Genomic DNA, 26239 nt, shown 5'->3' on the forward strand with positions numbered 1-26239 from the left:
TTGCTGGGTCGTGAGGAGCTGACTTGAAATGTTTGATACCATTTTTCTTCATGAATAGTCTAAACTCTTCTGACGTGTATTGTGGTCTGTTGTCATTCACAATCTGTTCAGGTAAGCCAACAATTGTTCATCCCAGTTTGGCAAAAGAATAAATCAAGGAAGGTAGTGCACCCGTGGCTGACAAGAGAAATTAGGGATAGTATCAATTCGAAAGAAGTAGCATACAAATTAGCCAGAGAAAGTGGCTCACCTGAGGACTGGGAGAAATTCAGAGTTCAGCAGAGGAGGACAAAGGGCTTAATTAGGAAGGGGAAAAAAGATTATGAGAGAAAACTGGCAGAGAACATAAAAACGGACTGTAAAAGCTTTTATAGATATGTAAAAAGGAAAAGACTGATAAAGACAAATGTAGGTCCCCTGCAAACAGAAACAGGTGAATTGATTATGGGGAGCAAGGACATGGCAGACCAATTGAATAATTACTTTGGTTCTGTCTTCATTAAGGAGGACATAAATAATCTTCCAGAAATAGTAAGGGACAGAGGGTCCAGTGAGATGGAGGAACTGAGCGAAATACATGTTAGTAGGGAAGTGGTGTTAGGTAAATTGAAGGGATTGAAGGCAGATAAATCCCCAGGGCCAGATGGTCTGCATCCCAGAGTGCTTAAGGAAGTGGCCCAAGAAATAGTGGATGCATTAGTGATAATTTTTCAAAACTCGTTAGATTCTGGACTAGTTCCTGAGGATTGGAGGGTGGCTAATGTAACTCCACTTTTTAAAAAAGGAGGGAGAGAGAAACCGGGGAATTATAGGCCGGTTAGCCTAACGTCGGTGGTGGGGAAACTGCTGGAGTCAGTTATCAAGGATGTGATAACAGCACATTTGGAAAGCGGTGAAATGATCGGACAAAGTCAGCATGGATTTGTGAAAGGAAAATCATGTCTGACGAATCTCATAGAATTTTTTGAGGATGTAACTAGTAGAGTGGATAGGGGAGAACCAGTGGATGTGGTATATTTGGATTTTCAAAAGGCTTTTGACAAGGTCCCACACAGGAGATTAGTGTGCAAACTTAAAGCACACGGTATTGGGGGTAAGGTATTGGTGTGGGTGGAGAATTGGTTAGCAGACAGGAAGCAAAGAGTGGGAATAATTCTTTTCAGAATGGCAGGCGGTGACTAGTGGGGTACCGCAAGGCTCAGTGCTGGGACCCCAGTTGTTTACAATATATATTAATGACTTGGATGAGGGAATTAAATGCAGCATCTCCAAGTTTGCGGATGACACGAAGCTGGGTGGCAGTGTTAGCAGTGAGGAGGATGCTAAGAGGATGCAGGGTGACTTGGATAGGTTGGGTGAGTGGGCAAACTCATGGCAGATGCAATTTAATGTGGATAAATGTGAAGTTATCCACTTTGGTGGCAAAAATAGGAGAACAGATTATTATCTGAATGGTGGCCGATTAGGAAAAGGGGAGGTGCAACGAGACCTGGGTGTCATTATACACCAGTCATTGAAAGTGGGCATGCAGGTACAGCAGGCGGTGAAAAAGGCGAACGGTATGCTGGCATTTATAGCGAGAGGATTCGAGTACAGGAGCAGGGAGGTACTACTGCAGTTGTACAAGGCCTTGGTGAGACCACACCTGGAGTATTGTGTGCAGTTTTGGTCCCCTAATCTGAGGAAAGACATCTTTGCCATAGAGGGAGTACAAAGAAGGTTCACCAGATTGATTCCTGGGATGGCAGGTCTTTCATATGAAGAAAGACTGGATGAACTGGGCTTGTACTCGTTGGAATTTAGAAGATTGAGGGGGGATCTGATTGAAACGTATAAGATCCTAAAGGGATTGGACAGGCTAGATGCAGGAAGATTGTTCCCGATGTTGGGGAGGTCTAGAACGAGGGGTCACAGTTTGAGGATAGAGGGGAAGCCTTTTAGGACCGAGGTTAGGAAAAACTTCTTCACACAGAGAGTGGTGAATCTGTGGAATTCTCTGCCACAGCAAACTGTTGAGGCCAGTTCATTAGCTATGTTTAAAAGGAAGTTAGATATGGCCCTTGTGGCTACAGGGGTCAGGGGGTATGGAGGGAAGGCTGGGTTCTGAGTTGGATGATCAGCCATGATAATAAATGGCGGTGCAGGCTCGAAGGGCCGAATGGCCTACTCCTGCACCTATTTTCTATGTTTCTATGTTTCTATGTTTCTGGAGAAGATAGTCGTCAGAGTGGAAACAGTCTTTGCTGAGGTGGTTGACTTCATTGATATGACCTCCAGCCACTTCAAATGAGCATCCACAGTAATCAGAAACATGGAGTCCATGAATGGCCCAGCAATATCAATATGCACTCTTTGCCACGGTGAAGATGGCCACTCCCAGGGGTGTAAAGGAGCCTGAGGGGATGCATTTAGAACTTTGTGGCACCTGAACAACTTGTGGTCAAATCTTCCATCTGTCTGTCTATTCCTGGCCAGCACACAAAGTGACACATACTTTCAACGACAAAGGTGGCAGGAATCTAATGACTTTATTCAACAAGTGCAAGGCTACCTTCTGGATCTTCATAGGAAAGCATCCCACCGTGTTGTCTCTTTTCACTGATCAGTTCTGCAGCATCTAATTCTAGAGGTGTGGATGCAACCTGGAACAATGTGTATAATTAAGATGACCCCCCCCTGCCCCCCCGATGCATTGCAGGGTCCAAATCTTGGGTCCAACTCATCACCTAAGCTCCGTGTGCCGAGGCACTTTCTGTAGATGTCACTATGAATCATGTTTCCATAAGCCAGCACACATGCAGCAATAAAGCATTACCTACTCTGCTAAGCTTCATTTAATAATTTAATTTCTTAAAAGCAATTACACTTTTCCCCTTACAGCATCAAAGCCAAAGGACAAAGAAACTGCTGTGCCTTAGCAGACCTCAGATTTACAAGAGATTCCCAGGTTTCACTAACTCGAGTCAGCTGCCTTCAGTTAAGCTAATTAACTGGCAGTCTACATTATTGCTTTCCACTTCAATCCAAAATCCAACAGTTAAACTATATTACACAATTAAATACTTAAAAACAATTCAGCCCTTTATAGATCAAAATCTCTGCTTCAATGATACAGCACAGAAGTGATCCCCAGCACGTTCAGGAACGGGGTTCCAGAGACTTCCTGTGCCTTCAGCAATGGGGCCCACCGCAAGTTTCCGTCTTTGGAAATTTTACCTCTTTAATAATTGTACATATCTCCGTAACAGCACGTGCCCTGGATGAGTATACACACGTGAGCCGGCAGAGAAGTGTGTCCCTTCTGAGGAAGAGTCATGCGGATAATAGATGAGTATTTCAGACCAATCGTTACAGACTAGTCTACAGCCTTACCATGGAATCTAGGTCTTCTCCCTTGACACAGAGATTAGCATCAATCACATTGAGTCCAACCAAAAGTCCAACGATCACTGTTCCTTCCTCTTGCATCATCACTGCGTGTTCCTCATAAAAATCACTGCAAACAAAACAGCAAACAACAGTGATTCGATGCACCCTCTGAAACAAATGAGATTATGTTTTGTCCAAAAGAGAAGGTTATTGGAATGTTAATTTCTTTAATATCAATTGATATTATTCCAGCTAAGTCCCATCTCTTCCTAAAGACTGATTTATACTTGTGAATACCAGCTTACGCCATAGCCTACGCAAGTGGGCTACGCCATTGTGAGCATTAATACTTGTGCGTTGGTGTCTCTGCGTCGCTCTGCAATTCACGCACATCACACGTGCGCACACACCTGCCCGTGCAAGGCTTCATGGTCACGGCAGTCTTTCTCGGGGTAAACAAGTTTAAAGCGAGCGTTTTTTTTCATAAAAGCAAAATGTGTCCTCCATAATTTCAGAGGTCTGTATGTTTATGAAAAGCATTGCAGCCAGAGTTCCTTCTCTGCCCTTCAGTCGCCCAATAGGAAGCTACTGCAGAGTATGAGGAAATGCAATGCTACCAAGCGGACCAATCACAATTGTTGTGGTCTGCGTTGCCACGATGCGTAGTTACATTTTGGGAGAGGTGCGCGTTAGGCTACGGCGTAGGGATCCACGTAGGCACTGCATAGTGTTCGCAGCAACGTCGTACCTACCACGTCGATTTGTATAAATCAGCCTTAAGTATAACAACATGCTGGAGTTTAGTTTCTGCTGCAATGATGAGAATTGCCTGCTTCACTAATCAAGCAAAACTATTTATGTATTAACATACAGTGTGGAATAGGCCCTTCCAGCCCTTCAAGATGTGCTGCCCAAAAACCCCCCAATTTAATGCTAGCCTAATTACTAAACAATTTATAATGACCAATTAACCTACTAACCGGTAGGAATGTGGAGGAAACCAGAGCACCCAGAGGAAACCTACATGGTCACGGGGAGAACATACAAACTCCTTACAAACAGCAGCAGAAACATACATCTCTCGTTGTACTTAATTATCGTTTTCCTTTTAAATGCCACAACCAAATCTGTTTCTATTATTCGCTCCCGGAAATTCATAGGGGATTTCAACTTCCATAATATTAACTGGGGTCACCAAGATTAGATGGGGGCGGAATTTTTGAAGTGCATCCAGGAGCCTTTTTCTGTCACAGGTTATTTAGGGACTAACCTGATGAAAAAAGGACAGGTAAGGATGACAGTCTACAGAACTGTGGACACGAAAGGATATGAACACAGTCCTATACTGTTACAGCGAAAGAGGCGCGATCTGGTAGGCACAGAACACTTAAAAACAGGAGAAACCTTTAGAGTCATAGTTACACAGCAATGAAACAGGCCTTTCAGCCCATCTCACAAATGCCAACCACGGTGCCCACCCAATTTTGCCTGACTTGGTGCATATCCCTGTAAACCTTTCTTATACAACAAACCGGTTCAAATATCTTTGAAAAGTTCTAACTGTATCATCCTCTACCGCCTCCCCTGACAACTCGTTCCATGTAGCCACCACCCTCTGGGTGGGGGAAAAAAAAGACTTGTCCCTCAGGATCTCTTTAAATCTTACCCCCCTCACCTTAAACCTGTCCTCTCTTACTTCAGATGCCCCTACCCTGGGTAAAACACTGTGACTGTCCACCTGATCTACACCCCTTGTGATTTTATAAGTTTCTGTAGGGTCACCTTTCAGCCCCCTTTGCTCCAAAGAAAATAGCCCAAGCCTGTCCAGTCTCTTCTTATAACTCAAGCCCTCTAGTCCTTGTAACATCCTTGTGAACACAAAATAATCTGCAGATGCTGTTGTCAAAGGAACACTCACAATACGCTGGAGGAACTCAGCAGGTCAGTCAGCATCAGTTGAAAAGATTAGTCGACGTTTCGGGCCGAAACCCATCCCCACGGATCTCCCACCCGGCACTTATCCCTGTAAGCGTAAGTGCTACACCAGTCCCTAGACCTCCTCTCTTGCCACCATTCAGGGCCCCAAATAGTCCTTCCAGGTGAGGCAACACTTCACTTGCGAATCCGTTCGGGTCATCTATTGCATCTGGTGCTCCCAGTGCGGCCTCCTCTACATCAGTGAAACCCGACGCAGATTGGGGGACTGCTTCGTCGAGTACCTCCACTCCGTCCGCCACAACAGACAGGATCTCCCAGTAGCCACCCACTTCAACTCTGCTTCCCATTCCCATTCAGATATGTCCATACATGGCCTCCTCTACTGCCATGATGAGGTTAAACTCAGATTGGAGGAGCAATACCTCATATACCGTCTAGGTAGTCTCCAGCCCCTTGGTATGAATGTAGAATTCTCCAACTTCCGGTAATCCCTCCCCCTCCCTTCCTCTATCCCTATTTCGCATCACCTCCCTCATAGTTCCGCCTCCTTCTACTATTGTTCTCCTGCCAATCACCTCCCTGCTTCCCCTCCCCCACCCCTTTGTCTTAAAAATTACTGTTTTTTTTCAACTACCAGCATTCTTCAAACCCTCCCCAAAGTTCTTTCTTCAGTCCTGATGAAGGGTTTCGGCCTGAAACGCCGACTAATTTTTTCAGCTGATGCCGACTGACCTGCTGAGTTCCTCCAGCACACTGTGAGTGTTCCTTCAACATCCTTGTGAATCTTTTCTGCACTATGTACCCTGTTTCATAGATGCTGTTTGGCCTGTTGAGTTCCTCCAGCAATTTATGAGTGCAGTTATCCTCTTTTGTTCAAGAGCCTGATAGTTGAGGGGTAGTAACTGTTCTCGAACTTGGTGGTGTGAGTTCTGAGGCTCTTGTACCTTCTACCTGATGGCAGCAGTGAGTAAAGAACATGGCCTGGATGGTGAGGAGGATCTTTGATGACAGATCCTGCTTTTCTACAACCACGTTTCATTTAGATGTGCTCAATGGTTTGGAGGGCTTTACCCGTGATGTACTGGACCAAATCCACTACCTTTTGAAGGATTTCCAGTCAAAGGAATTGGTGTTCCCATACCAGGCCATAATTCAGCCAGTCAGCACACTTTCCACATACATTATAGAAGTCTGTCAAGGTTTTTGATGTCATGTCGAATCTCCGCAGACTCCTGAGGAAGTAGAGGTGCTGTCGTGCTTTCTTTGCAACTCCATTTATATGCAGGGTCCAGGACAGATAGGGACACCCAGGAATTTAAAGTTATTGACCCTCTTCACCCCTGCTCCTCCGATGTGTACACATATGCCATGGCAGTACCTAGAGAGTGTTGAGGGGTACAGGCGCATGTTTCTGTGAAAGTGGTGATACAGGTAGGACAGGATATTGATGGAGGAACCCAGCACATTCATTCACCTTCTTCACTCAGGGCATCAACTACTGGTGCTGGACTGTTACATTGCCATGGTACACATAGCTGTTGAGACCACAATACCGGATGCCAGCACAATGATATTCTACAGCAAGGATATCAATAAGCTGGAAAACACCAGGGAGAGGTTCACAATAATGTCACCACCGAGCTTGGTTCATAAGGTGAAGCTGAATAGGCTGGGGCTTTTCTCCCCCTGGAGCACAGGGCACTAAAGGATGACTATATAAGGCTACACAAGCTGTTGAGGGGTGCAAGATACTTTTCCCACCTTAAGGTTTAAGGTAAAAGGAGAAGTCAGATGTCTCAGCGGGTGTAAAAGTGGATCAGACCCAGTCCCTGACAAAGATACATCCCAGACTGTCGACATCAGATTCTGCGCTTTCCGCTCCCTGGATTACAAATTGATAGTAAATATTAAAAATTTAAATTATAAATCATAAATAGAAAATAGAAAAATGGAAAGTAAGGTAGTACAAAAAAACTGAGAGGCAGGTCTGGATATTTGGAGGGTACGGCCCAGATCCGGGTCAGGATCCGTTCAGTAGTCTTATCACAGTTGGAAAGAAGCTGTTCCCAAATCTGGCCGTACGAGTCTTCAATCTCCTGAGCCTTCTCCCGGAGAGAAGAGAGACGAAAAGTGCATTGGCTGGGTGTGTCGTGTCCTTGATTATCCTGGCAGCACTGCTCCGACAGCGTGTGGTGTAAAGTGAGTCCAAGGACGGAAGATTGGTTTGTGTGATGTGCTGCGCCGTGTTCACGATCTTCTGCAGCTTCTTCCGGTCTTGGACAGGACAACTTCCATACCAGGTTGTGATGCATCCTTGAAGAATGCTTTCTACAGTACATCTATAAAAATTAGTGAGGGCTTTAGGGGACAGGCCAAATTTCTTTAGTTTTCTCAGGAAGTAAAGGCGCTGGTCGGCCTTTTGTGTGTTTTGTATTAAATATGCAGTATCACTAGAGGTGGTCCTGGTACTGAGGACTGATATCAGGACCCTTCACTCCAATCCACAATGCTACTTTGCACTAGTAATCTCTGTTTCTTCCCATTTAGCCATTTTGCATTCATGGGACTCTGGCCCCTTACGTTCTCTGCAATTCAATCTTGATGACAAACTTTACACATGACACCTTATTAAAAGCCTTTGGAAGTTCAGAAACAGATCAACAAACTTTCCCTCATCAATCCTCTGTACCATTCAACCAAAAACAAAAATGACATTTTGTCTTTTAAAGAAAAACCCTACAGATATTCTCCAATAAATCCACACTACATCTTCACTTTCACTTTATAATGACTGGTCTGGAGTTACTGGAACTATTCACCCACTCAATATCTTTTAAACAAAGGTTTAACTTCTGCTATTTATCATTCTTGGTTCTCAACTTTCAACGACCTGGGATTAACAGATAGATTTAAGTCACTGGTTTTGCACCAGGCAACCACAGGTCATTATTTCACTTTTCGTCCAACATGAAATACAGAAGGACAAGATCCACCTGAACACATCTTTTCTGAAAACCATGCACCGCAGATAGTCCGCCAGCTTCTTCTGCATCATGGCCAGCCTTAACCAGGCACGAGCTCGTCCCAGAGGAGTCCTGCAAGGGAACCGCAGCCACAATGGTTAGTTACATCTCCAGCAGACACTAGAACGTCTGCACTTGCTCTGTGTGCTGAACCACCACGGCAGTGCTCTGTATACACAAGCGAGAACCTGACCTGATGCTGGATGTGGCAACAGCATCACTAGCTATCCCAATCCAACAAACTTCAGTAATTGGGATAGCACCAGAGAGATGGAGCCACCCAAGAAGAGAATCAGAATCAGGTTTATTATCACCAGCATGTGATGTGAAATTTGTTAACTTAGCAGTAGCAGTTCAATGCAATACATAATCTAACAGAGATAAAAACACTAAAAAAAAATAATCAAGCAAATCAATTACAGTATACATATATTAAATAGATTAAAAATTGTACTAAAAACAGAGATACTGTGTATTAAAAAAAAGTGAGGTAGTGTCCAAGGGGTCAATGTCCATTTAGGAATTGGTTGGCAGAGGGGAAGAAGCTGTTCCTGAAACACTGAGTGTGTGTCTTCAGGCTTCTGATGGTAACAGTGAGAAAAGGGCATGCCCTGGGTGCTGGAGGTCCTTAATAATGGACGCTGCCTTTCTGAGACACCGCTCCCTAAAGATGTCCTGGGTACTTTGTAGGCTAGTACCCAAGATGGAGCTGACTAGATTTACAACCTTCTGCAGCTTCTTTCGGTCCTGTGCAGTAGCCCCTCCATGGCAGACAGTGATGCAGTCTGTCAGAATGCTCTCCACGATACAACTATAGAAGTTTTTGAGTGTATTTGTTGACATGCCAAATCTCTTTAAACTCTTTATAAAGCATAGCCGCTGTCTTGCCTTCTTTATAACTACGTTGATAGGAGGAAGTACTATAGAATAAACACACAAAACTGTGCATTTACATCCTCAGGACATCACAGATGTGTTCGTACTCCCACTCCCACTGCAAACAAGCTATGTCATGTGCAGCTCAGACCTTGAGAGTGCAGTCACTACAGGTATTTGGGAATCTTAGCAGCTTGCTGTAGCACTTCAGAAAATAGTCCGACCATCTGCAAGGTCCAAACCACCTCTGAGCCTAAATCAGCCAGTCAAGACCTGCAACCACAGTGAGCAACAGACCTTTTAAGTTGCTTCCCAGCTGCGAACAACTAAGCACAGTACTGCACCCTGCTAAGGCCTGATGAGCCTCGTGTTGTGTCTGTCAGCGGGAAAACCTGCGGCTCCAGTATATGAAAATTGACTCAGTCAAAACTGATCCTTTGCGCACATCCTGGCTTAATGGCCATTTGTAACAGAAGGAGCAGCAGCTGATATCTCACCTAACTCAATAGGAAACTGAGATGAAGGGCCTGAACCAAGAGATTCCTCTGCACATATTTCAAAAACAGTCCCATATTTCCTACACTTAGTGAAAAAAGATTTCTTACTTTAACCCAGGCAGGTCCCGGACACTTGATGCAATCTCCACAGCTTCAGGACATAACTTCTCCACGAGTTCTAAGGGGCCCCACAGTGACTTGTTCTGACCAAGGAAAGACTTCTTCACTACAACAAAGGACAGAGCAAGGCCACATTATAAATAGCACCGACATCTGAAATTTATCATTGAAGCCTCTGAAGCATAGCAGTAGGTTTCAGAGGTAAGAAAGACCAGAATAAGGTTGTGATGTACAATCCCCATGTAACTGGTAGCAAATCAAGTCCAACTCGATTCCGCTCCGAGATACCACTTCCACTGAGATATGCCTAGCTAGAGCCAGTAACACAAGAACGACTCCTGTCACTTGGTCAAGGGCACTTGAGATGGGTAACCGAGGAGCTCTTCAGGCACCTGTTCCAGAAGATCCTCTGATTTTAAACTGGGATCCAATGAAATTTTAATGCACAGATAATTATAGTAAATTCATTAATGTGGAATTAATAAGCTACTATTATTAATACTGGCCGTGAAACTATTTGATTGTCTTGAAAACTCACCTAGTTCACTAACATCTTATAGTGAGGAAAATCTGCCCTATTTGGAATCCTAGGCTGATATGAATGCACTGAGCGACACAGCACAAGCCCAGGCATGATAAAGGACTGCACAGCTCAATAAACCCTGCAAAATTGTCTTCATAAACACCTGGGAACAAGTACTATAACCAAAATGATATGGATGCTGGAAATCTGAAATAGAAACAGAAAATCCCATCAATATTCAGCAATGCACTACGTGGGCATGGAGAGATAAATGGAATTAATATTCCAGACTGACAACTTCTCACTCTTATCACCAGAACTAATATTCCAGATAACCAGAACTAATATTCCAAACTGATAACTTATCACACTCATCACCAGAACGAGAAACACTTAGAGAAAAAGCTAATTTTAAGATACAGAAAATGTGAGAAGGGTGGTGGTGGTGGGAATGTGAAAAGGGAAGGCTTATAAGAGTGAAACACAACAGATGTTGCTTGACAGATCAGTAATAAAAGCCTGAAAGAATAATTCTCTGCAGTTACCAGAGAAATGAAGAAATGCTGGAAATCTGGCATGAAGTAACCAGAAATGCAGACTACCCGAATGTGTTGAATTCAATATTCAGTACAGAAGATGTGACTAACTGGAAGATAATTTTTTTTCTACTTTGTTACATGGCACTGAGTCAATCATTGGTAGAACTGAGTTCAACAGGACTGAAACTGAGAAGGTTCCATGTAGCCCACAATGTCTCAGGCCACAAACTAGAACTGCCTATCTATTCTGCAGACACCTTCCATCAGAGATCATGGGGGCCTCTGTCAAGTCTAATCAATCATAGCGTTCTTCCCACTTCAAAAATCAGATCAACTTACACATTGTCCTCATTTCCCACCATACCAACCTTCATCAAAATCAAATGAAAATCAAAAGAAAAGCTGCTGATGCTGAAATCTGTAACTAAAAACAAAAGATAAACAGTCCTTAATCCAAAACATCAACTCTGTTTCTTTTTCATAGATGCTGCCTGACCGGCCCGGTTATTTTCACACACTTTACTATTCCCTGTGGGAGGTTCTTGTTATTCAGCTATTTCTTTCCCTCCTCTTTTCCTCAGCATCTTAAAATGTGTTCATTTCCATCTTTGTCAACAACCAAAACTGCTTCTCTCTCCACAGATGCTTCCTGACCTGTCCAAGTATTTTTAGATATCCTGTTTTCATATCTGGGGAATATACCAAAATTTAGAGAGACACCCCACAATAGTCAAAAAAAAAACTAGGGTGACGAAGGGTTCCAGCCCGAAAAATTGACTGATCGTTTCCACGGATGCTGCCCAACCTGCTGAGTTCCTCCAGCGTGTTGTGAGTGTTGCAAAAAAAATTAATTTTTTTTTCACCCAGGCTCATCACAATTCCTTTGCACAAATGTCAGGTAGTAACTTCAACTTCAGGTGCATTAGAATCAAATGGACAGCTAAGTAAATATTGATCCACAGTCTCCCAAATTAATATCTATATACTACTAAAACTCTCATGCTCTGTCTGTCTGTTTGCGACCTCCAATTAGTGCAAATGGTGCATTACAGCGGCACTTTTTTTGGCTAAATCAAATTAAAATGCGCCAACTTACAGAATGCAGGCAAAGTTCAGGGTTATATATTCGTATGAAATTGCTCATTCGCCAAAAGTCAACAGGCTGGCTTTCACCCGAGACGGGATCGACCATCATGGAAATCCGGACGCAACAGTCCGATGCATGCGCACGTCCAGCCTCAGCAGCGACACCTACCGGAGCAAAAGGGCAGGGCAGCTCTATTTTGAGGGGTCACATTCTGCTAATCACCATCAGAATGTGCAGGATTGGGACAGGTCTAACTGCCACCCATCAATAAGAGATAATTAAATCTTATTGTAATGACATACCTCGAGACACCCATAAAACCCTTTACTGCAGTCAAAGGACAGAGGTGACTATATCACGTCCACTTAGGAGAGCACCAACCACATCATCAAGAATAATCAGCATCCTTTGGTGTTACTGCTTCGTATCTTCTATCCAGCATTAGGGTTAAAAAAAATGGTCAGCCTAATTATGCCGTGTGGAAAGTGAAGGGGGACTTTATGGTCAAGAGATGACACCAAACGTCGCCGGGAAGCGGCAAGGAGAGGGGGAGAACAAGAATCGGATGAGGCCAGGCCTGCACGACTCCAGGAACAAAGAGTCAGGACAAAAAAAAGATGAGAGAAGAAGGGACAGAGGAGGAGAGGCATGCACATCTCCAGGATCAGAGACAAACAACAAACAGCAGAAGAGATGAAGAGATGGGGGATGAAAAGACTGCACGTCTCCAGAATGACAACGGGAGGCACGAGGGTGGCAGATAAACCAGAAATAAATCCATCAAAAGTGTCCTTCGTTAAATGAGGAGCAGCTATATTTGCTTTGCTACGCGTCATTCTTTTTTAATAAACTGAGGTTTTCTACTTCAGTTTCCAAATTAAAACGATACCAATAGCGTTCAGGAAAATTTAATGTTCATTCTGGTCACATCAGACTGCATTACCCTTCTTTTAAAGGGTGCCCCAATGGGTCACCCCATTGTCTAGTAACTATTAATGCACAGAGACGTAAAGAAAGCAACGTTTATAGGACTTGTGACTTTCTGAATTTGTGGCACTCTCATTTTTACGTGAGGCAGAAATGTGAATTATCAGTAATACAGGAGTTGTAGAATGAAGCATTATATAAACTCCTAATTATACAGAAACCACATTGGTTACTGATGATCCAAGTGGATGAAAGTGGACTGACTAACACTTACAGGCCAGAGTCAAGGATGAAGAGTAGGCTCCTGAGACACACGTCACTCAGGCTAGAGGAAACAACATTCAATCCTTTGTCTGTATAGTATGAAATACACAGCTGAACAACAAGATAATGCAAGTCACTGAGAATAGACGGAATTTGGGATAGGTTACACGATACCTTTCAATCCATGTTTGAGGCAGTGCTCCATCACAATGAAGAACTGCTGTAGTGGGGCATAATCCGAGTCCAGAGTCCGACCGAAGCTCAAGGCCGATTCAATCAGTCCTTTGATACTCAGATTCGCCATGTTCAGTAGGTTTGCTCGTTCAATGGTCATTGGGTCCCTTGACACTGAGCAACCAAAAACAAATAGTCACAGCTTGCTCAGGATGGCAAACTGATCACCAGGGCAATTTCTGTACCCATCGAATTCCTCGCTCCCAAACACATATGCCATATACCTCCAGAGCTGACACACCAAAGTGCCCTATTCCTCATCCCTCTGCTTCCATAAACCCCACTTCCCCACATTCTCATGTCCTGAGCAATGGGGCATCCCCCCATCTCTTTAAAAACAAGGGGGGGTGGAGGGAAGGGAAGTTGTACTAGCTGATATATAAGAGGTGAGACCTAGTGAGGGGGAATGTGGGTGGTTGGTGGAGGGGAGGTGATGGTAGAAGAGGTGAAGGGCTGAAGAGGAAATCAATAGGGATGAGAGTAGACCAGGGATGAGAGGGAAGGAGAACCAGAGGAAAGTGATGGGCAGATGAGAAGAGATGGGTTGAAGGGACATCTTGCCCACACCCTCCACTCCTCCAGTAACCCTTCCATCTTCCTCCCCTCCTCTCCCAAACCCCACCCTCTGTTCCTTTCCTCCTCCTCCCAATACCACCCTGTTCCCCCCTCCCCTCTTTCCAACCCCACCCTGTTCCTCTCCATACCCTCACTCTCTCTTCCACCCTACACCAACCTCACCCAAATCGCACCTGCTCCCCCTACACTACCCGCCCCGTGCCCCTCCCCCCACCTGTACTCCCCCTCACTCCGAACTGAACGCACCCCCTACCTTCTCAACTCTTCTCACCACATTCCCCACCCAACCCACACCCCCGACACCATCCCCGCCCGTCCCCACCCCACCTGACCCGACCCCCGCGCCCCACCCATCACTCACCGACCGTCACCCCCACCCCATCCCAGTCCCACTCGCCCCCCACCTTCACTACCCACCTACTGTTCCCCACAACCCCACCCCTCTCCCTGCAGCCGCGCCCAGCCCGACTCACCGCTACCGCTGCCACTGCCTGTGGGTTGCGGGTCACCGTCCGAACCTGCTACCGAGGAGGTCTCTAACCTTCTGCGGACCAGCTCGGGGCCCGGGGCCTGCCAGCCGACCTCTGCCGCCGGGCCCCGCTCCTCCTGAAGCCGCAGGATCCCGAAGGTCCGCTCTGGATCCCGAGTGTCCCCGTCCGCTAGGCCGAGGCCTGGGGGTAGCCCTGGATCGCGCTCTCGCTCCAGACTCGCCATGTACCGGTTTGGCTCCGCACCGATCCCGGCGGCTCCGCTGCTCCTGCCGCGATGGGTGTGTCCCGCCTCCGAGAAGCTTGCCTTAGTCCACCTCCCCGCTGCCAGCCCATCAGGGACAGCCCGGCATCAACTCGCCGCTGCAAAAGCTCGTCCCCCCGCGGATGCAACAGTCAGAATATGCCTGGGTGGGTGAATAATTAACCTCGAACAGCTTGCCACTCGCCATAACAAATCAGTTCATTTGCCATCCCATCCGTCACCCGAGTCACTCACTCCGCTACTGCCTCCAGAGCTGCAACAAATCGCAAGCCGTGCAACCTCCTCCTTCAAGGGCTGTAGACAGTGGTTCAGGAAACGAGGAAGCAGAGAGAGGTCAGGTACGGGCGGCTGAGATCAACTGAATCCCTATCGCAGTATTCGAGATGCCAGAGAGGGATTTTAAAAAGGAAATCAGGAGGGAAAAAATGTGAAATGAGACAGCTTTGGCAGAGAAGATTTAAGGAGGCGTTTATATTAAAAGGATTATATATTATATATTCTTTATATTACGCAGATATATATTATAGTTTATTAAGCAGAAAAGAGTAACTAGGGAAAGTATAAGTGCCCTTCAAAGACCAAAATGTACATTTTGTGTGGAGCTGCAGGACATAGGCCATAAACTCAGAGACAAATTGTCCTTTTTTTTGTTTGCTCTGGAGAAAAACATGAAGACTTTGAACCTTTAAATAAATAATGGAAGGTTTCGGCGACAGTACACATTATAGCAGAATAAGTGCTGGACTTCTCAAAACGCCCAGTTCAAATTACCCCTGTGGCTGTTCCCCTCAATGTACGGTTTGGATACTGTTGGGGAGGGGGGAACAGCCCGGCTGGGGAAAGCTGCAGTGACCAGGTCTCTGGCCTTGAGTCTGTCTCCATGGCTTAGAATGGAAGGGGAAAGGAGAGGGGTACAGTGGTGATAGGGGATTCAAAAGTTAGATGAGCAGACAGAAGATTCTGCAGTCACCTCGATGGTATGTTGCCTCCTATGTGCCAGGGTCAGGGAAGCCTTGGTGGTTCATGGCATTCTAAAGGGGGAGTGTGAGCAGCCAGAAGTTGTGGTACCAGTGACAGAGGAAAAGGATGATGTCCTGAAGACAGAATAGGTAGAAAGCTGAATAGCAGGACCTTAGGTGTAATAATCTCTGGATCGCTGCCTGTGCCATGCACCAGTGAGAGTGAAAATGGGATGATTTGACAGATGAATACTTGCAGGGAGCAGGATTTCAGATTTCCAGATTACTGGGATCTCTTTTCGGGAAAGTATAACCTGTACAAAAAGGACAGGTTCCACCTGAACTTGAGAGGCAGGCAGGTTTGCTAGAGCTGTTGTGGAGAGTTTAAACTAATTTGGCAGTGGGTTGGGAACCAGAGTGACGGGGCACAGGATGGGGCGGTTGATATACAAGTAGATGCAGTGTGTAGTGAGAAAGTGAGAAATGATATGGCAAAACTGCAGTCAGTGGAATGGATTGAAGTGTGTCTTCAAGCTAAATAGTAAGGGGATGGATTCAACTGTTTAGAAAAGTGAGGATGTAGTATAAGGGAAGGACTGTGCAGGAGAAGTTACGAAAGTTTTCAAAATAAAAAGATAAAAAGTTTGGAAAGGGATAAGAATTTAATTTCTGGTAACATGAGGGCAAAATGAAAAATGGGGGATGAACACAGCATGCTGTATACAGAATAAGGTCAATGATTTTGTAGCACAGTTTGAAATTGGCAGGTATGACATTGTGGCTGAAAGATCACGGTTGGAAACTTAACATCCAAGGATACACATTGTCACAAAAGGACAGGCAGGTAGGCAGAGGGGTGGGGTGGCTCTATTAGTTAAAAAATGAAATCAAATCCCTAGAGGTGACATAGGATTAGAAGATATAAAATCCTTGTGGGTAGAGTTTGGAAACTACAAGGGTAAAAATACACTGATGGGAGTTACATACAAGCCTCTGAACAATAGGTATAATGTTACAACGGAAGATAGAAAAGGCATGTAAAAAAGGCACTGTCACGATAGTCATGGGGGATTTCAATATGCAGGTAGATTAGTAAAATCAGGTTGGTGCTGGATCTTAAGGGAAGGAATTTGTAGAATCCAAGATAACTTTTTAGAGCAGCTTGTTGTTGAGCCCACTAGGGAAAAGGCAATTCTGGTTTGGGTGTTGTTTAATGAACCAGATTTGGTTAGGGAGCACAAGATAAAGAAACCCTCAGGAGGCAGTGATCATACTACAGAATTCACACCGTAGTTTGAGAGCGAAAAGCTTAAGTCAGATGTACTGGTATTACAGTGAGTAAAGGGATCTACGGAGACATGAAAGAGGAGCTGGGCAAAGTTGATTGGAAGGGGACTCTAGCAGGGATAATGGCAGAACAGCAGTGGCTGATGTTTCTGTGGGCAATTCGGAAGGTGCTGAATAGATTAATCCCAAGAAGAAGGATTCCAAAGGGAGGATGAGGCAACTGTGGCTGACAGGGGAGTCAAAGACGGCATTAAAGCAAAAGAGAGGGCATGTAATATAGCAAAAATTAGTGGGAAGCTAGAGGATTAGGAAGCCTTTAAAAACCAACAGCTTTAAAAAAAAGAGAAAAGATGAAATATGAAGGTAAGCTAGCCAATAATATAAAAGAGGATACCAAAAGTTTTTCAAGGTATACAGTATAAAAAAATAAAAGAAAGGGTGAGAGTGGTTATCGGACCGCCAAAAAATAACGCTGGAGAGCTATTAATGGGGGACAAATAAATGGCAGACGAGCTCTATAAATATTTTACATCAGTCTTCACTGTGGAAGACACAAGCAGTATGTCAGAAATTCAAGTGTCGGGGACAGAAGTGAGTGTAGTCACCATTACTAAGGAGAAGGTGCTTGGGAAGCTGAACGGCCTGCAGGTATATCGGTAAAGTCACCTGCACCAGATGGACTACACACCAGTGTTCTGAAAGAGGTAGCTGAAGAGATTGTGGAGGCATTAGTAGTCATTTTTAAAAAATCACTAGATTCTGGAATAGTTCTGGAGGTTTGGAAAATTGCAAATGTCACTCTACTTTTTAAGAAGGGAGGAAGGCAAATAACAGAAAAGATGTTGGAGACCATTATTAAGTATGAGGTTTAGGTGTACTTGGAGGCACATGGTAAAATAGGCTATTATCATTATGGTTTCCTTCAGTGGAAATCTTAGATCAAAGTGGCAGATGGAATAGAGTGTATGGTCATGCACTTTGGTAGAAGGAATAAAGGCATAGACTATTTTCTGAACTGGAAGCTAATTCATAAATTTGAAGTGCAAATGACTTGGGGGTCTACGCGCAGGATTCCCTGAAGGTTAACTTGTAGGTTGAGTCGGTAGTAAGAGAGGCAAATGCATTGTTAGCATTCATTTTGAGAGAACTAGAATGTAAAAGCAAAGATGTAATGCTGAAACTTTATGAGGCATTGGTCAGACCACATTTGGAGTATCATGACTAGTTTTTGGCCCCATATCTAAGACGACCATAAGACACAGGAGCAGAATTTGGCCATTCGAACCATCGAGTCTGCTCCACCATTTCAACATGGCTGATCCATTTCCTTCTCAACCCCATTCTCCTGCTTTCTCCCCATAACTTTTCACGCCCTGACTAATCAAGAATCTATCAAACTCCACCTTAAATGCATCCGCAGTTGCTTGTGGCAACAAATTCTACAGATTCACCACCTTCGGCTACATAAATTCCTCTTTATCTCTGTTCTAGATGGATGTCCCTCTACTTTGAGGCAGTGTCTTAGAGCCCCTCACCAGAGAAACATCCTCTTCACATTCATTCTGTGTCGACCTTTCAATATTCGATAGGTTTCAATGAGTTTCCTCCTTATTTTTCTAACTTCCAGCAAGTACAGGCCCAGAGCCTTCAATTGCTGCTCAAATGACAACTCTTTCATTCCTGGAATCATTCTCGTGAACCTCCTCTGAACCCTCTCCTCATATCCTTTCTTAAATAAGGGACCCAAAACTGCTCACACTACACCAAGTGAAGCCTCACCAGTGTCTAATAAAGCCTCAGCATTACATCCTTGCCTTTATATTCAACTCCTCTTGAAATGAATTCTAATGTTGCATTCACCTTCCTCACCACTGATTCAACCTGCAAATTGACCTTTAGGGAATCCTGCACTAGGAATCCCAAATCCCTTTGCACCATGGATTTTTGAATTTTCTCCCCATTTAGAAAATAGTCTTTGCTTTCATTCTACCTACGTGCATGACCAGACACTTCCTGACACCGTATTCCATCTGCCGCCTCTTTGGTCATTCTCCTAATCTGACTCAGTCCTTCTGCAGCCTCTCTGCTTCCTCAACACTCCACCTATGGTGGGGGGGGGGGGGATTTCATTGAAACCTATTGAATGTTAAAAGTCCTTGATAGAGTGGATATGGTGGGGATGTTTCCTGTGGTGGGGGAGTCTAAGACCAGACGACACTGCCTCAGAATAGAATGGAGATGAGGAGGAATTTCTTTAGCCCGAGAGTGGTGAATCTGTGGAATTCGTTGCCACAGGTACCTGTGTAGGCCAAGTCATTGGGTGTATTTAAGGCAGAGCTTGATAGATTCTTGATTATTCAGGGGATGAAGGGATACAGGGAGAAGGCAGGACATTGGGGCTGGGAGAGAAATAGATCAGACATGTTGAAATGGTGGAGCAGACTCAATGGGCCAAATGGCCTAATTCTGCTCCTCTATCTTATGGTCTTACGGTCTATCTGTGTATCGTCTGCAAACTTAGCCACAAAGCCATTAATTTCATCACCCAAATTACTGACATATAACGTACAAGGAAGCGATCCCAAGACAGACCCCTGTGGAAAACCACTAGTCACTGGGAATCCGAAAAGGATCCCTTTATTCCCACTCTTTGCCTTCTGCCAAACAGTCAATGCTCTATCCACGTTTATATGTTTACTGTAATACCCTGGGCTTTTGTCTTGATTAGCAGCCTCATGTGTGGCACCTTGTCAAAGGCCTTCTGAAAATCCAAGGATCCACTGATTCTCCTTTGCCTATCCTGCTTGTTACTTCTTCAAATGATTCCAACAGATTTATCAGGCAAGATCTTCCCTTAATGAAACTATGCTGATTTTGACCCATTTTGTAATGTACCTCCAAGTATCCCAAAATCATATCCTTAACAATCGATTCCAACATCTTCCCAACCACTGAGGTCAGGCTAACTGGCCTATAATTTCCATTACTCTGCCTCCCTCCTTTCTTGAAGAGTGGAGTAACATTTGCAATTTTCCATTCCTCTAGAACTCTGCCAGAATCTACTGATTCTTGAAAGATTAGTACTAATGCCTCCACAATCTCTTCAGCTACCTCTTTTAGAACCCTGGTGTGTAGTCCATCAGGTTGTGGTGACTTACCTACCTTAAGATCTTTCAGTTTCCCAACAACTATTAATAGCAACTGCACTCACTTTTGCCCCTTAACACTCTTGAGCTTCTGGCATACTACTAGTGAAGACTGATGCAAAATATTTATTCTGTTCATCCAACATTTCCTTGGCCCCCGTTACTATCTCTCCAGCATCATTTTTCAGCGGTTCAATATCTACTCTTGCCTCTCTTTTATTCTTTTTATATTTGAAAAATACTTTTGGTATCATTTTTGATACTTCAGGCTAGCTTACCTTCATGTTTCATCTCCCCCCCCCACTTATGGTTTTTTTCCAGTTGCCTTCTATTAGTTTTAAAAAATTTCCTCTAACTTTCCACTCTATTAAATGCCCTGCCTTTTGCTTTTATGTTGGCTTTGACTTACCTTGTGCCATCCTGCCTTTAGAATACTCCCTCTTCTTTGGGATGTATCTATCCAGCCATTGCTGCTCTGTCGTCATCCCTGCTAGTGTCTCCTTCCAATCAACTTTGGCAGGCTCCTTTCTGCAACTCCCTTTACTCCAGTGTAATACTGATACATCTGACTTTAGCTTCTTCCCCTCAAATTGCATGGTGAATTCTGTTTTAGATTATGATCGGAAAGGATGTGCTGATATGGGAGAGGATCCAGAGGAAGGATCCTGGGAATGAAAAGGTTGACATGTGGGGAGCATTTAATTGTTCTGGGTCTGTACTCATGGGAGCTTAGATGGCGTGGACATGGAGAGGATGTTTCAAATAATGGGAGAGTCCAGGACCGGAGGACACAAGCCTCAAAATAGGATGTCTGTGTGGAACAGAGATGAGGAGGAATTTCTTTAGCCAGAGGATGATGTGTCTGTGGAATTCATTGCCAGAGATGGCTGTGGAGGCCAAGTCATTGGGTATATTTAAAGTGGAGGTTGATAGGTTCTTGATTAGTAAGGGTGTCGAAGGTTACAGGGAGAAGGCAGAGGAATGGGGCTGAGAAGGAAAAGAATCTGCTGGGATGGAATGATGGAGCAGTCTTGACGAGCCAAATAGTTTAATTCTGCTACAATCTTCTGGGGAATATAAACAATAACACCATGTGGCTTTATAATTTATACTCCCTATGATTGAGGTGTTACCTGATTAAAGTATATAAGATCATGAGGGATATAGTCTTTTCCTAAGGGAGGGCGTGCTAAAACCAAGAGGTTTAAGATCAGAGCTGAGAGATTTGAAGTGGGCATCAAGGGCAGCATCTTCACTCAAGAGGTGATGTGTATTTGAAATGAGTTGCCAGAAATGCTGGTTGAGGTGGGCACATTAGTAGCATTTAAATGCCATCTAGATATGTACATGGATAGGAGCGGTTTAGGGGGCTATGGTCCAAACGTGGGACCATAGATGGAACTAGCTCTCCAGTTGCCATGGACGTCTTGGGCAAAGGGCCAGTTTCCATGCTGTATGACTCTGTGAGTCAAAAACAAAATGTTTCATTTTGGTTTTTTTTGGCATGTGCATCTGCGTGCGTCCGTGTGCAATGTTGGTGGGACAATGTCTTTTTCATGCCTTTACAAGGCGCGGAGCGAGAGAGAGAGAGAGAGAGAGACTGTGTGGCGCACCACTCCTCACACAGACAATTCACAGTATTTTTCCCTTTTATTTTACGAGGTCGAGTTGCAATCTCGACACTCAACCTGGCATGGATAGAAAGCGTACTCGGGAGTGGCTGCGACTGGGTTCGAACCCGGGAACCTCCATTCCAGAGTCCGGCACTGATGTCATTGTGCCACAACAAAATGTTTTTAACACCTTGAGGACCAGGTGAATGGGGATGGGTTATTGGTAGATCCAAGGCAATGTAAACACTCCATTTTAAAGAATACTCTTGGCTACTTTGTTAAATCAGTTCTGGAACTAGGGAAAAACAATAGTAGGAGCCAATCAAATTTTCAACTTCTGCATTTGCCCTGATAGTCCTTATTTAATGTGAACCTGTACGTGCTCCCACCAGCTGTACATTCTGGAAAATTGTCATTCATTTAAAGCAAATAAAAGAACTGTGTTTTGTGCTTCTAGTGATCAATACAAAATCGTGTTTGCAAAATCACTCATTTATTCTTTTTCAAAAATTAATTGTACACATATTAATTTGAAGCCAAAAACAAAAATCACAGACTCCCTGTCAGAGCCTTCACAGCATTATGTGTATTACGGACTAACATCCAGAACTGCAGGATAGAGGTTGGTTGTAACGGGAGGAATGGGCATAATTTGGCCGTCTTTGTAAACATAAGTCTAATCGATACCAAGGATAGCCCATATCTACAGTTCATTCCTGGCCAAAATTTAATGAAGCCATTTCTTCCTCATGTTGTATTAATTTCTGAAATGTTTAGAATCACCTTGTGGTGGAACGGAGGGGTGGGGTGAACCAAGCTACTGAAGAGGTAAGATTGAGGGACAGCAAACACCAAGTCACAGGATGATAGGGAAATATGCTGGTTCTAACATCAAATTATGAGTAAATCTCAATGCTGGCTTTGAACGCCCAATGCAATACAGTGCATCATAGCAATATTGTTGGCGTGTGGCCAAGTAGTTCGTCTAGTGATTTGAAGGTCGCTAGTTTGAGCCTTGGCTGAGGCAGTGTGTCTGTCCTTGAGCAAGGCACTTAACCACATATTGCTCTGCGACGACACCAGTGCCAAGCTGTATGGGTCCTAATGCCCTTCCCTTGGACAACATCGGTGGCATGGAGAGGGGAGACTTGCAGCATGGGCCACTGCTGGTCTTTCATACAACCTTGCCCAGGCCTGCGCCCTGGAAACCTTCCAAGGTGCAAATCCATGGTCTCATGAGACTAACGGATGCCTATAGCAATAAGAGCAAGATTTTGTAAAAAAAAGGATTTGGCCTCTTTACTGGGAGCTCCTCTTCCCTTTTTGTTTTCTAAGATTAGTAGACAAGACTTTAATCCTATTATTAAACATACTTCAAGAATTTGGTTTCAGTTTCGTAGATATTTTCAGTTGAATAATTTTGTTCTTTCTAGTAATATCCATTTAAATTTCTTTTAAACCATCAATTTTGGATAAGACCTTTTTAATTTGGAAAACCAAGGGAATAACAACATTTTCAGATTTGCTTTTACGTGACTGTTTAATGTCTTTTTCTCAGTTAGTGGATAAATATGGTTTACCTAATGTACATTTCTTTAGATATTTACAAATTAGGAATTTTTTATGTGGTTTGCTGCCCAGTTACCCTTCTGCTTATCCACCTAATATGACGGATGCTCTCTTTCAGCTTAAACCACTTCAAAAAGGGTTGATAGCTATAATTTATAAATGGATATTGAATTTACAAGTGATATCTAACGATAAAATTAAATGTGCTTGGGAATTGGAAGTTCAAGAGTCATTTTCAGATAATCAATGGAGCAAAATTCTTCATTTGGTTAATAACTCATCTATTTGTGCCCATCATTCCTTGATACAGTTCAAGGTAGTGCCTCGGGCCCATATGTCAAAGGATAAACTAGCACATATTTTTTCCAACATCAATCCCATTTGTGACAGATGTGATAGTGAGGTGGCCACTTTAGCTCATATGTTTTGGTCTTGTATAAAACTAGACAATTTTTGGAGAGATGTTTCTAAAGCATTATCATAAGTCTTGGATCTGGACCTACAACTTAAATTACTTACAGCAATATTTGGGATACCCCATCGAAACCAGGAAATATTCCTGTTTCTGCTCAACGTATGATAGCCTTTTCAACTTTATTGGCTAGGAGAACCATTTTCCTGAAGTGGAAGGATTCTAATCCACCTACTGTCTTTTATTGGCTTTCCTCCATTATGTCCTGTTTAAGTTTAGAGAAAATAAGAAGTCAGACATTTGATACATCCTTTAAATTTGTGCAAATCTGGTGACCTTTTATTCAATATTTTCATTTGATTTGATTTATTACTCTTCCAATTTTTTTTTTTTTGAAGTTTTAAGTTTGACCAGAAGGTCTTTCTTTTTTTTTTGGTTGTATCCTCACAATGGACCGCCCAGTCCCCTTTTTTCCCTTTTTTTTGTATAGTGTAGTGGTTTTTTTTCTTCATTTAAAATTCAAAGTTTTTTCTTTCCTCTTCATGAACTGATAAGAGGAGAATCACTGTTTTCTTTTTTTATTATATATTATATACTAGCTTAACACTATGTATGATTTTGATAATGTCTATTTCAATCTCTGTATTGTTATTCATACAGTATATATATATTTGAGATGATTCTCCTCTTGTTTGTATTTATGTTCCTTTTAAATCAATAAAAAGATTAATAAAGAAAGAAAGAAATAAAGAAAGGTATCAATTAAGACAGCAAAAATGCTGATATACCCTAAGATGTTAATATTTGAATGACGTCTTAACAATTTTAGTTGTGGATGTACCATCTCTGAAAATTATTCTTCATCTTCCCTGGACTCAATTACTATTAAATACGCTGCAAGGTTTGAAAATTGATTTTCTTTACATCCCTGAGCTATGTGACAGTTTTTGGGAACTTGATGCTGCAGTCTCTCCTTCTCCCTCTGTCTCTCTCAGGTTTAAGATTATCAGAACCCTTGAAAAGTTTTATGCAACAGTATCAAGATTAGGTAAGCACCAACAGCATCCTGTTCCTGACGTGCTGACATCTGCTTTCCGAGGTCCAGAAGACCGTCCACTCATCAGACCAACGTCCATTCTATCATGCTCATAGATGATGTCCTGTAGCCGGGTGGTGTACAGCCAAGTTAACAGAACCCCCAAAAACTGCAGAATGGCAGAGAACAAAAAGAAGTGAGTGAAAGGTGGCAATGATTTCCTGACTTTACTTTTTTACAACCTTATTCTGCCCCCGCTCACGAGTTTTTCCTGCTTTCTTGAACTAGACAGAGATAACTCCGGTCCCAGCGTAGCTATAGCTGAAGATGGTTTTATTATTCACCAGTGTGTTACGGTATGCAAGGAGCCGGTGTAAAAAGACCATACGTCTCGGCATTCTTACAAGAGGCAGATTCAAAAATTGATTGAAATTCCTACAACTTCTAACAGGTGCTTCCACCTGAGAAGCAGGACCTTTCGGGTAGTAATTTCTGGATTGCCGCCTGTGCCATGCGCCAGTGAGGGTAGAAACAGGATGATTTGGCAGATAAATGCGTGGCTGAGAAGCTGGTGCAGGGGGCAGGGCTTCAGGTTCTTGGATCGTTGGGATCTCTTCTGAAGGAGGTATGCCTGTTCAAAAGTGACAGGTTGCAGCTGAACCCGAGGGGGACCAATATTCTTGCGGGCAGGTTTGTTAGAGCTGTTGGGGAGTGTTTAAACTAATTTGGTGGGGTGGGGGTGGGAACCAGGGTGAAGGGGCTCAAGATAGGCCAGATGGTAAAAAAGTAAAGATAGCATGCAGTCAGACTATCAGGAAGGGCGGGCAGGTGATTGGACTTAGTTGCAGCCAACGGGCTGAGTATCAAAACATTAGGGATGCAGAATCAGAAAGGATAGCAAATACAGTACTCAAGGTGTTGTATCTAAATGTGCATTGCATAAGAAATAAGGTGGATGATCTTGTTGCACTGCACTATTACAGATTGCCAGGTATGATGCTGTAGCCATCACTGAATCGTGGCTGAAGGATGGTTGTAGTTGGGAGCTGAATATCCAAGGTTGCACGTTATATCGGAGGGACAGGAAGGTAGACAGAGGGGGTGGTGTGGCTCTACTGGTAAAGAATGGCATCAAATCAGTAGAAAGATGTGATGTATGATTGTAAGATGTTGAATCCTTGTGGGTTGAGTTAAGAAACTGCAAGTGTAAAAGGACGTTGATGGCAGTTATATACAGGCCTCCCATCAGTAGCTGGGATGTGGACCACAGATTACAACAGGAAATAGAAAAGGCAAGTCAAAAGGGCAATGTTGTGGTAGTCATGGGAGATTTTAACATGCAGGTCAATTGGGAAAATCAGGTTGGTAATGGATCTCAAGAGAGTGAGTTTGTTGAATGCCTAAGAGAGGGCTTTTTAGAGCAGTTTGTCATTGAGCCTAATAGGGGATCAGCTATACTGGATTGGTTGTTATATAATTGGGTGAAATGGA

The 26239-nt window shown here is 43.7% G+C and overlaps 2 protein-coding genes across 4 annotated transcripts in view; both read right to left on the bottom strand.

The window, feature by feature from the left end:
* rufy2 (RUN and FYVE domain containing 2) overlaps positions 1-15084 on the bottom strand; it is a 72432-nt gene extending 57348 nt beyond the window's left edge. The window contains exons 1-5 of one of the 2 annotated variants that reach the window (XM_063071484.1): positions 14447-15080; positions 13338-13511; positions 9812-9929; positions 8301-8402; positions 3373-3496 (exon numbers count right to left, since the gene is read on the bottom strand). In XM_063071484.1, coding sequence (XP_062927554.1) covers positions 3373-3496; positions 8301-8402; positions 9812-9929; positions 13338-13511; positions 14447-14687 — 759 coding nt within the window. In that variant the 5' untranslated portion in view covers positions 14688-15080. Of the gene's footprint in view, positions 1-3372; positions 3497-8300; positions 8403-9811; positions 9930-13337; positions 13512-14446 lie in introns of both variants that reach the window. The other variant, XM_063071486.1, reaches the window with a different exon arrangement.
* A 7083-nt stretch (positions 15085-22167) lies between these two features.
* tspan15 (tetraspanin 15) overlaps positions 22168-26239 on the bottom strand; it is a 166156-nt gene continuing 162084 nt past the window's right edge. Inside the window, exon 9 of one of the 2 annotated variants that reach the window (XM_063071144.1) lies at positions 22168-24917. In XM_063071144.1, coding sequence (XP_062927214.1) covers positions 24738-24917 — 180 coding nt within the window. In that variant the 3' untranslated portion in view covers positions 22168-24737. The remainder of the gene's footprint in view (positions 24918-26239) is intronic. The other variant, XM_063071146.1, reaches the window with a different exon arrangement.

The sequence above is a fragment of the Mobula hypostoma genome, chromosome 19 (genome assembly GCF_963921235.1).
Source record: "Mobula hypostoma chromosome 19, sMobHyp1.1, whole genome shotgun sequence".
In the NCBI taxonomy this organism is placed as follows: domain Eukaryota; kingdom Metazoa; phylum Chordata; class Chondrichthyes; order Myliobatiformes; family Myliobatidae; genus Mobula; species Mobula hypostoma.